At 36.0% G+C, this 12,752-nt stretch overlaps 1 protein-coding gene across 1 annotated transcript in view; it reads right to left on the reverse strand.

The window, feature by feature from the left end:
* FRYL (FRY like transcription coactivator) overlaps window positions 1-12,752 on the reverse strand; it is a gene marked incomplete at its 3' end in the record, with an annotated part of 206,784 nt that overhangs the window by 73,942 nt on the left and 120,090 nt on the right. The window contains exons 19-25 of the mRNA XM_079707243.1: window positions 10,153-10,390; window positions 8,525-8,710; window positions 8,175-8,261; window positions 6,426-6,694; window positions 3,585-3,780; window positions 2,793-2,917; window positions 1,129-1,186 (exon numbers count right to left, since the gene is read on the reverse strand). Of these exons, the coding sequence (XP_079563369.1) occupies window positions 1,129-1,186; window positions 2,793-2,917; window positions 3,585-3,780; window positions 6,426-6,694; window positions 8,175-8,261; window positions 8,525-8,710; window positions 10,153-10,390 (1,159 nt within the window). The remainder of the gene's footprint in view (window positions 1-1,128; window positions 1,187-2,792; window positions 2,918-3,584; window positions 3,781-6,425; window positions 6,695-8,174; window positions 8,262-8,524; window positions 8,711-10,152; window positions 10,391-12,752) is intronic.

The raw sequence follows: 12,752 nt of genomic DNA on the forward strand, positions 1-12,752 counted from the left end.
TAAGGTCCCTATAAAAAGTAGCTATTGTCACCATCTCCCTCTCCTGCTAAAATTCCTCAGAGGATCTCCAACATTAATAGCAGTGACTCTCATTCAATGTTCTACATCAGACTCATCTAAGGTGCTTAAAAAAATAGATTTCTGAGTTCTGTTCCAGGGATTCTCATTGAATAGGCTCAGGAATCTATACTTTTTAGCAAGTTCTCCCGGCTAATTCTCAGATTCCACTGCCATATGGGGCACTGCCACTGGTCTTCTGGATAAAGCTGAAACCAGGAGCCTTTCATAAGATAGTTCCTTTTTTGCCTTCCAGCCTAACATTCAGTCACTTTCCCCGTAACATAATTACAAAGAAAAATTTGCAGTGTCCAAAATTTTTAAATAAAGTTTGCAAATGCTGTTCCTCTACCTAGAATGTCTTTCCCTTGCTTGTCCACTGGGGAATATGCTTCAAAAATTCACCTCAAATGTCATGCTTCACCTATAAAGCATTCTCTTACACCACAGGCAAGATCAGAGGCTTTCTTCTCTGTAGCTCATGTAACCCTTTATCTATGACTTTATTTGAGTGCAGAATAATTCTTATAATTATGGATTACATATCATCTGTCCCAAAAGACATGTGGCTTCTGAAAGTTGCTCTGAACCTGATGTGTAGATTTGGGGATCTAGACCTGGGCTTGGCAAAACACAGCCCTCAGGCCAGATCTGACTCACTGCTGCCAGTAACTATAAACAGAGTTTTATTGGACTATAGAGCAACACCCACTTGTTTAGTTGTCTAGGCAGCAAAACTGAGCAGCTGCAACAGAGACAGGATGGCCTGCAAAGATGGAAATACTATCTGGTCGTTTATAGAGAAGGTTAGCGGGCTCTAATCCAGACTCTGACCATCCTAACTTCAGGTAGAGCAATTAAATATCTGTATTACAGAATGGGTTTCTGAGTAAGACCTCTTGTGGGGGGGAAAAAGAGTTCTACACATTTTTTAAATGTTGAAAACTGCACTAGACTTAGTTACTTATTTACTTCTGAACTTCTAACTTTTGTTATATTGTATAGAATAGAGAAGCCAATTTTAAGCGTTTGCCAAATAAATATTTAATGCTAGAAAACTAAGCATCTTACCTCTGGCCTTCGTTCAAGTGCTTCTTTAATTATGGGATGTAATTCCTCTATTAGTTCCCTAGAAGAAAAATGATATACATTCATTTAATTAATAGCTAAATATATAATCTGACATGTAGAATTATGTAAATATTAATATAATGATGTAAACTAACAAGTGTTAACCCTAATCCTACTGTTTTAAACACAATTTTTATTGTTTTTTTGTTTGTTTTGTTTTGGTTTTGGCCACACCGCGCAACTTGTGGATCTTAGCTCCCGATCCGGGATCAAACCCAGGCCCTAAGCAGCGAAAGCTGGAGTCCTAACCACTGGACCCCGAGGGAATTCCCTGTTTTGTTTTGACTGTGAAATAACATGCACTCTGTAGAACATTTGGAAAACAGAAAAAATGGTATAGGCCACTTATTCTAATTTGTAGAGATAAATACAATCTGTTCAATCATTTTCAACCCACATACATTTTACATAGTTGAAACTCCAACATATACAAAATAGTATCCCTTTTTCTTTAATTAACACTAGCAATAACCACTTTCACATACCATTAATTAATTCATAATGCTCTAGTATTGATAATTTTCCTAACCATTTTCAGTTATTACTGTTTCATTAAATTTTATCTAACTTTTAAAATAAATACTGTCCAGTGAACACCTTTGTACATTAACCTTTGATTTCATTTCTGATTATCTCCATAGGATTAATCCTTACAAATGAGATTAATGGGTCAAAGGGTATGAACTTCATGAAAATAATCTTTTTGTTGTTTTGCTTATGTAAATGTACTCATTGTAGAAAATTGGGAAAATACAAAAAAATAAGAAGAAAATAAAATCCATCCACGATTTCATCATCTATAGAAACTGCTGCAGACATTTAAAGTATGTGCCTCAGAATTGTTTCTATTTATGGGGATTTGTTTTTTAAGAAATTGAGATCATTTTTGTATCTCATTTTTTCTATTAGCATGATTGTGTGTTTACCTGTCATAAATTATCTTCCAACACTTCATTTATAATGAATGCTATCCCACACCTACAGACATATTACAATTTATTAACCTATTCTCTGTTGTACATGTTATCTTGGAGACAAAACATCAAACATCACCCCATATCAATGGAGGACAACCTCAAAAGAATAAAGTCAGGATCCATCAGGCAATAACAAAGCAGAAACTCAGGCAAAAATGAAGAATTTGCTTTATGACTATCAAAAACACCAAGAATAATATAAAATATGTACATAAATATTTCTTTTAAGAATAGTCATTCTCTTGAACAAGAAGGGGAAAAAAACTACAGTTTTAAGCAACAGATCAAGATTATAAACTAACAGAATCACTGTGTAAATAAATCAAGTAGGAAAATATTACAACTTTACACGGCATTTTATAATTTCTAGAATGTATTTATGTATAATATATATTTGATTTCCATAATCATTCTTTGAAGAAAATATGGTGTTATTTACTCAATCAAAATGAGGAAATAAAGGCTCAGATAAATTAAATGACCTGTTAAATGTTAAATGGCTAGTTAGCTAGTAAAAGTCAGGACTGATATGCAACTATCCTGATAATAAGTACTCTACCTCACCTTCTCTCCAAGGAGCCACATTTGCTATTTTAGGGCGTAGAGAAAACATGCAAAGATAATTACCTAAAAGCTCCTGGGTTGGTCCTGCCAAGACCTAGAACAAGGGATTCTGTGATTTCCATGCTCTCAGAGCGCATCATTGGAACTATGTGCTTAAACAAAGATGAAGGGGATGGGATGCCAATAATCTGGAAAAAAAATATTATATTTATCGCAGCCACTAATGATAGTACATCCAAATAAATAATTTGACATTTCAACAATATTTGGTCAAGGACAATGGATAGGTGACATTTTAGAATGAATGTCATTTCAAAATTCACTTGTGGTGTACCTAATCTAAAAAAGTTAAATGATTTATCCAATGGCTCGCTACAAGTTCGTTAATGGAAGTGGGATTTGCAGGTCTCTTAACTCCTTACAGACACTCATCATCATATAATAGGCTGTTTATCCATCAGCCTATTTCTTTCGATCTGTAAAAATGAGCAAAAAAATTACTTCTAAAGGAGTCATCAGTGTTAAAGTTAGACACCCAGGTGTTAAGTTTTGTCAATTTCCTCCAACTACCTGATAGTATTTTGTGTCATATCATGAAGACTATGTCACTATTCTTATCAAGTTATTTGTACCCCTACATAATCCAGGGAAATTCTAAAAGAAAAACTTTATGCATTATTGATTCCAACTAAGAATCCATAAAAATAGTAATGGGATTTCTTGAACTATTTTCAGTATTAGCCCAAGTAACTAATACACTTTTCAACCAAGTTATTTTATTGTCCTGAAAAAGAAATTTTAAAACATTATTTTTATGCTGCCATTTGGATTCAGCGGCAGGTGCGGAAAACTTACTTTAGAATCAATGCTGTAGCCACTATCAGGGGTGGACGCCAGCGTCTCAGGAGGAGAGCACCTCACGGAACCCGCAGATGTTGAAGATGCCGTGGAAGTCGCTGCACTGCAGCAAAGAATCAGGTAGTTTCTCCACAGGCCCATGTATGAGTCACTGCTTGTGGTAGTATTTACTTTCTTAGCATTGATGGGGCTACTGAAAAAAAGAAGAAGAAAAACAGGTAGACATAAATAATACATGTTTTGAAAAGTTTTTTTAAAACTAAAGCTAAATTTCTATCAATTTAGGGGAGATGGTTAGCATAAAGTTTTTATTACTACCACTGAATCCTGGTGGAATAAGATATAATGAATAAAATATTAGACTGAAAAATAAAACACATTATAGGATCATTTTAACCTAATCTATTATTTCTGTGAGTACAGTTAATATTTTATCAGGTCACATTTTATAACTTGTTATACATGCTCAATGTAGGGAAAAAAAGTGAAAACAAAATGAAAATCACCTTTAATCCTATGCCAAAATATGCACTGTACGTCTTCTACATATCTTCAATTCATATACATTAAAATAAAGGCATAAATACATCTCTTTAATTTATAAAAATTGAATGTTGTTTCATTTGTTTTGTACATGCTTTTTATACTTAACATATATAAACATCTTCCATGTAAATTAATATACTTCTATGACATCATTTTTGATGACCATATGTTATATCATAGAGATTATCATGATTTATACAGCCACACTTTCACTGTCAGATATTTTAGCTAATAGTAATTTTTCCCTATTATACACAACACTATACATTTGGATATATGCTTAATTATAATAAATGTTTTATTATTTTCTTGAGTAAATTCCTGAAAATGGAATTGCAGAGTCAAAGAATATCTACATTTTTTTTAACATCTTTATTGGAGTATAACTGCTTTACAATGGTATGTTAGTTTCTGCTTTATAACAAAGTGAATCAGTTATACATATACTTATATCCCCATATCTCTTCCCTCTTGCGTCTCCCTCCCTCCCACCCTCCCTATCCCACCCCTCCAGGTGGTCACAAAGCACCAAGCTGATCTCCCTGTGCTATGCGGCTGCTTCCCACGAGCTATCGGTTTTACATTTGGTAGTGTATATATGTCCATGCCACTCTCTCACTTTGTCCCAGCTTACCCTTCCCCTCCCCTAAAGTATCTACATTTTTAAGGCTTCTATCAAATTTCTGTTTTGAGAGATTAGACCAATAAAATATTCTGGAACAATTCCATAAATCTTTCCAAATACCAAAAATTCTGTTGGGATTAAGGACTGAGAGTAAAACAAAGACAGCGAAAATACTAAGTTTTATTCCTCACCTTCAACAGATTTATAATCTATTGATAAGTAATACGTATCATTTCACTGATTCGTCAATAGTTTCTCAGTATCTTAAAAATGTTCAGAGCACTGTGACAACAGTAAAAAAAAAAACAGAAACAGAAACCTGCTTAAAAAAAAAATCACTGCCATCATGTGTGCTAGGGGAGATATATAATAGAAAAATAAAACAATGTCAGATGGCACTAAGTTTGATGAAGAAAAATAGAGCAGAAAGGGGATATAGAGAATGGTGGTAGGAGAGGGGCTTATAATTTAAAATATGGTAATAAAGGAGACTAAATAAGTTCATAAATGTTACGCAAGGTGGCAAGTGTCAATCTTCTTTAAAAAACCAGCATCCAATACACAATACCTGAGAATCTACATAGATATATAATTAACATGTGTGTGTGTGTGTATATATATATATATATAAACAGTAAAAACAAAAACAAAAAATATATGTGTGTGTATATATATATGTTTATATATATATATATGTATATATAGATACACACAAATGTAAAAGAAGGAATAATTACTCTGGGTTGGAGATATAAGAGAAGGCTTTAAAAATAAGGTGGAATTTGCGATGCATCAGATATGGGCAGGGCATAAAGAAAACAAAAGGCATTCTAGGTTCATGTGAACAAAAGCTCACGGAATAGACACTGCAGACCACATTCAGTGAACTCTGAGAGGTTTATTTTGGTTCCAACATAAAGTACATGGATAGCATTGATAGAAAGTAAGGGAGAAAGTACAGACTGGAGGAGCCAGGTTTGTGCAGGCTTAAATATGAGCTGAAGGTGTTAAGTTTATCTAGGTGTTGGGTTTATATGGTCAAGTTATATGATAGGAGGACTCATGCCATGCAATCTGATCAATGGCATACTGGATAAGGTGAAATCAGGAACTCTAACTCAAATAAATTCTCTTTAAAATTTAAGAGCAAGACTAACCTGCAGTTATAAAGCCTTGGTCAACTCTCCATCACATCACCAGTTACTCCAACTCTTTACCATTATCCTCAGAACTACAACCAAAGTCATTATCACGAATCCCTAACAGTGGACGGCCTTCCTTACAATGTTGTCAGGAAAAGTAAGGTCACTGAACTCGGTTTCCCTTCACTTCTCACCCTTTATCTACAAACTCATCTATACTCGCATCCATATTCATCTTCGGATGATTTCCTCATTAATTCTTTCATTCACTGGATACAAACTACATACCAAGCAGTGTGTTATTAAGTAAATGAACGATTACAAATTGGTGAGACCAAATTATAAAAAAAGAATGAAAGGATAATGAGACTGGATCCTTTACAACTTTCATCTCCCTTCTTCACATACCAGTATGTTATGGCATGTTATTTATGGGATTTCCAATTTGTAGAACTTTTCAAATGCATACCTTATGAAGGCTGACAGTCTATACATTTTAAAACTTGCACTAGAAAAACAACTTACTTTATATCAACTTGTGGGGATAACAACTGAAGTCTTGTGTATGCAAACATCCAAGCATAGCTCACAGCTGTAGGGCAGTGTTTTGGAAGGTTTTCTTGCTTTAAAAAACTGGAGAGACTTATAATCCATGGATCTTGGCCTTGGGTCACATGTGCAAATATCCATATGTGCGATGGACTAATCACATCAAACTGGTGGCTAATAGGAGAAGAGTTCCATTCTGCTAATGTCTGTAAATCTATTGAGCTAGGGCAATACAGCAAAGTAGTCTATGCAGAGAAAAAAAAAACAAACCAATTGATTATTGTATATTTCAACAACTTTCAAAGTTTTGCCATATAAATTGCTTCTAACTATAAGTGGCTTATTGCTAGTTTCTAGAACAGAGGTTCTTAAACAGGGGTAATATGAGCAGAGAATTCCTGAAACTGCATATAAGCTGTTTTGTGCACATGTGTACATGTAATTTTCTGGAGAGAGATTCCATAGTTTGTGTTAGTCTCAAAAAAGATCCATAAACCAAAAAGTTTAAGAACCACTACTTATGTAATTCATGTATGAATATGCAGCTTTCATGGGCATACTGAAGCTGCTAGAGAACTCAAAAATGAACCATTAATTTTCATGCTGATGTGCCCTATATAAGCATAAGTGGAACAGACGGGGAAATGGGCTCCTCTCCAGAGGTACATATTCTCAAATATTTGCTCAATAATATTCAAAGCTCTTATACTGAAGAGATAAAGACTTACCTTAAGAGCAAATTACTTATGATTCAAACAACAACAATGACAACAAAACAACAACAAAAACCGGAGTCTTAAACTGAACAGAGGCCCAATTCACTCGATCATCCAACAGATATTCATAAAGTACCCGCTCCGAGTCAGGCACTGTTTTAGGCACTAGAGAGCCATCCATTTCTCAATTTATGGTTAATAATCTAAAACAGAATGCTTTAAATTGCACAGATTTATAGCCATCTCTTAGGTTTATAAAATTTTATTAATATCTCTCTTGGTTACATATAACTTGTGAGGTATGAGAGCCAAGTGTTATGTGGAAAGCACAGAAACCTCTTGTCCAGGTATTCCCAAACGGGAAGAAAATAATTTCAAGTAGTAAAGTGTGATGGTTATTCTTACATCAGTTTTGAAATCTTGATATATGACCTTTTCTTCCCCCAAGCCAAACTAAGAAAGTTGGCATCAGCTTTCTTATGTATGTGTTGACAAAGTGTTTTTCTTCATTTTAATGAGTCAAATTACATATGACTCAGGCATAAAATACTATATATTTACTCTATGCACTTAAATTTACGTGGCAAAGCAAACAAATACACTTACTGAAGGTGCACAGCACAATTTTTTGCTTCGAATTTCAACAAAAATTTTCTCCACAGCCTTTTAACCAGCATATATAGGTCAAGAATATTATATACTGTAATAAATAGCAAACAATAGTCGATAGCAGCTTCAGATTTAAGTGAAACTTTTTAGACTGGAATGGTTGGAATTTTACAAAGATAAAATATTTTTATTTCTGTGGGAAGAGTACTAACCATAGCATAAACTAGTGCCACTTTGTGTGTGTGTATGCCACTTTTTTAAAAGTATTTTTTATTTTCAAAGCACTTTACCATTTTCAAAAATACTTTCTAATGCATGACATTTGTAAAAGAAACTCATGTATGTATGTATGTCTTAAGTTCCAAAACACGACTGAATAGCACAAAATCATTAAAGTTACCTGATCGGCCCCAGTGAGATGGATGAAGCTCTCAAGAATGGATGGGCTCAGCCTGTCCATCACATCTATGGCTAATTCATCATCACCCTATAAAAAAGACATCACACGTCTAAAAAAGTTTAGGAATGTTTCAGAAAAGCCGTCAAACCTAGGTAAACATTAAAACTCACTTTAGCCCTATTTGTTACAAATGGAATCGAGGGCAGGTGGGTGACCTTAGACCCTGTCAAAAAGATCTTGTTATAAAGTAAATTATCCCTGCACAGTAAAAACAGAAATGGAATAAGGATGGACAAAAGGAGTTTTTAAGTACTTTCATTAGATAGCTGGATGAGATATCTAAATCTTACCTTAGGTATTTCCAAAAGTGCAAATAAAGCCCGTATTTCTCTAAGGACACTGACAGCTAATCTCCTAGTGGCAGGTCGACTGCTACAGAGAGTGACAAGTGCAAACCCTTCAACCACATGGAATACATTGGAATACGGGCTCCTTTCCAGAGGAGGGGGATGAGAAGCTCCATTAACCACACCATGCTTGAAAAATAAACAGAAGTTAAAAAATATATGTATGTATAGACATTCTAGTAAAACAATTACTAAAGAGTAAAGCAAATCATAAAAATGATGGCTATAGGTCTGTCTCAGCTCAAGAAATTTAAATAACATTTAATTTATAAAAATGTCATAGTCACATAGTGAAAAAAGCATTTAATTGGCAGTCTAAACAGGAATTCTGTACCTAAGTTCTATCACTCTCTGGCTACTTGGTAAAAGCCTTAGAGCTGACACTTAAAGTCACTACTGGCCTAACATTTCTATATGGAAAATGAGGGGATTGGATGGTATCCTTTGTACTCAAAGTGTGGACCAGCAACGTGGCATCACCTAGGAGCTCATTAAAAAGAGAGATTCTCAGGCCCCTGTGATTTGTAGGCTCTTTAAAGGTTGAGAAGCTGGGTTGGCTTAGATGATCCAGCTCTAATATTCCAAGATTCTATGACTTAACACATTATCACAAATCAATAATTTGAGCACCTTTTAGGGTTAAGAAGCACACATACTGTATATGTAAAATGGGGACTGGTGCCTTTGATAAAACAATCAAATAACTCAACTGAAAGGCTACCAAAATTTTTTATTATATCAGCTTTAAATATATTGGAAACAACCTAAATGTGAGCTAGAATTGCCTCTAGTTTCTATGTTCATTTAAAAATAATTATTACCGGGACTTCCCTGGTGGCTCAGTGATTAAGAATCCATCTCCCAATGCAGGGAACACGGGTTCAAGCCCTGGTCCAGGAAGATCTCACATGCCGCAGAGCAACAAAGCCCATTCGCCACAACTACTGAGCCTGCGCTCTAGGGCCTGCGAGCCACAACTACTGAGCCCATGTGCCACAACCACTGAGCCCGTGCACCACAACTACTGAAGCCCACGCGTCCTAGAGCCCGCGAGCGACAACTATTGAGCCCACGTGCCACAACTACTGAAGCCCATGCGCCCTAGAGCCTGCGAGCCATAACGACTGAGCCTGTGTGCCACAACTACTGAAGCCCACACACCTAGAGCCTGTGCTCCACAACATGAGAAGCCATCGCAACGAGAAGCCCACGCACCGCAACGAAGAGTAGCCCCCACTCGCCGCAACTAGAGAGAAAAGCCTGTGTGCAGCAACAAAGACCCAATGCGGCCAATAAATAAATAAATATATATTTTTTTAAATAAATAAATAAAAATAAAAACTAAAAATAATTATTACCAAAGAAAGAAAGTTGGAAAGGTTGGACACGCAAATGTTATGTATTTAATATATAAACTATAGGAAAGTTCTACTTAAGGGATTACAAATACTTTGAAAGGAAGTAAAACTAATAAAACTTTTAGTTTTTGAGAAAGTCAGTATGTTTTAACATCATCATTGGTCATCTACCACTGACCACATACAAAGAGACACTACAAAAGAGTTTGGTACCTGTGAGTTCTGGTTTTTGTTATGCATTTGGCTTGCTTGTTTCCACTGATTTATTAATTGCACCAACATCTTTACGGCATTATCAAGAAGCGTGGGATGGACATCAGTCACTTCACGAACAATAAAATAAACAAATCCTGAAAGAACATCCTCCCGCCAATCTGGAAAATCAAGCATTAGTGCCTGCAGAGTATTGAAAGCCAGAGCACGTAGTTCTTCATCCATATGAATTGTGAGCCTACCAAGAACAAAATTCCATTAGCAAACCTCAAAAACCTTCCAAAGAGTTTTATCATCTAAAACGTAAAACTAAGAATTTAAAAAATATACCCTCTCAGTTGGTTCATAAGAAGAAGATAGGAACCAATGTTCACTTTTTGTGCTATATTCATCCTTATGCTAAACTATATTCATTTATTTAAATTCACACATCAATCTACTAATATTAGTTGGTACTTGTACTATAATTCAGAATAATAAGTTTAATCATAATTCAAATGCTGTACTTTAGAAAACACAGATTGACAAATCAGAATTACATTAAAAAATTCTTTAATCCTTAAAATGCCATGTTATCCTATAATCAATCAAAAATTACGTCCAATCATATAATACCTTAGCGCTAGCTCATATTTATTTAGTCCTTTACTGGAAAGGACATGATTTATCTCTATCATTCCTTTCATGCTGCTGAGGTTACAGTTAAACATAAGACGGCTGATTGTGGAGAAAGAAATGCAACAAATCAAGATGGAATCAGTTTAACAGAAATAATTCTTGACAGTGAGAATGAGAATAAATTTAGGAGTAACTTCATAAATGGGGTATGCATAGAAAGAAAATGAAAAAAAAAAGTGTCAAACTAACCCATAAGGTCTTCAAGAGTTTAAGTCTAAATAAATTATAGGAGAGGCTATATATAATTACCTTTTAAAGACATCAATACAATATGAGGACATGAATTAATATTAGTTAAAGGATTTTAATGGAACTTAAGAGAATGATAAACAAGAAAATCATAAAACATGGCTACAGCAGTGAAGCTACCAATATACAATGCTATACGAATATGAGTTTCTGTTTGGGGCTGTAGAGTATTATTTTCATGATTGACCATCATGACAAACGCATCAGAGTTAGAAAGAGCTTGAATGAATAAAGAAAAGCAGGTGTATTAAAAAGTATGCCACAGGGCTTCCCTGGTGGCGCAGTGGTTGAGAGTCCGCCTGCCAATGCAGGGGACACGGGTTCGTGCCCTGGTCCAGGAAGATCCCACATGCCGCGGAGCGGCTGGGCCCGTGAGCCATGGCCGCTGAGCCTGCGCGTCCGGAGCCTGTGCTCCGCAACGGGAGAGGCCATAACAGTGAGAGGCCCGTGTACCGCAAAAAAAAAAAAAAAAAGAAAAAAAAAGGATTTATAGGGGAATCCAGAAGAACTTTAACAGTTAAAAAATGAGTGAGGGGGCTTCCCTGGTGGCGCAGTGGTTGAGAGTCCGCCTGCCAATGCAGGGGACACGGGCTCGTGCCCCGGTCCAGGAAGATCCCACATGCCGCGGAGCGGCTAGGCCCGTGAGCCATGGCCGCTGAGCCTGCGCATCCGGAGCCTGTGCTCTGCAACGGGAGAGGCCACAACAGTGCGAGGCCCGCGTACTGCCAAAAAAACCAAAAAAAAAAAAAAAAAAAAATGAGTGAGGACTGCTGGTGGGAATGTAAATTGATACAGCCATTATGGAGAACAGCATGGAGGTTCCTTAAAAAACTAAAAATAGAACTACCATACGACCCAGCAATCCCACCACTGGGCATATACCAAGAGAAAACCATAATTCAAAAAGACACATGCACCCCAATGTTCACTGCAGCACTATTTCCAATAGCCAAGGCATGGAAGCAACCCAAGTGTCCACTGACAGATGAATAGATAAAGAAGATGTGGCACATATGTACAATGGAATATTACTCAGTGATAAAAATAAACGAAATCGAGTTATTTGTAGTGAGGTGGATGGACCTAGAGTCTGTCATACAGAGTGAAGTAAGTCAGAAAGAGAAAAATAAATACTGTATACTAATACATATATATGGAATCTAAAAAAAAAAAAAAAGTGGTTCTGAAGAACCTAGGGGCAGGACAGGAATAAAGATGCAGACCTACTGGAGAATGGACTTGAGGACACAGGGAGTGGGAAGGGTAAGCTGGGACAAAGTGAGAGAGTGACATAGACTTATATACACTACCAAATGTAAAACAGATAGCTAGTGGGAAGCAGCCCCATAGCACAGGGAGATCAGCTCGGTGCTCTGTGACCACCTAGAGGGGTGGGATAGGGAGGGTGGGAGGGAGACACAAGAGGGAGGGGATGTGGGGATATATGTATACGTATAGCTGATTCACTTTGTTATACAGCAGAAACTAACAAAACATTGTAAAGTAATTATACTCTAATAAAGATGTTAAAAAAAAAAGATACTTTTAGGATATCACATTTAGGATATCAGGTCATTCGTTGCTCTCATTCCCTGGGGAAAGAAAGGCTTTGACCTCTCTGCCATGAAATTAAATAAAAGTAATTAAATACATCTTGAGATTAAATTTCATCA

This window comes from Hyperoodon ampullatus, assembly GCF_949752795.1.
Source record: "Hyperoodon ampullatus genome assembly, chromosome: 1".
Taxonomy (NCBI): domain Eukaryota; kingdom Metazoa; phylum Chordata; class Mammalia; order Artiodactyla; family Ziphiidae; genus Hyperoodon; species Hyperoodon ampullatus.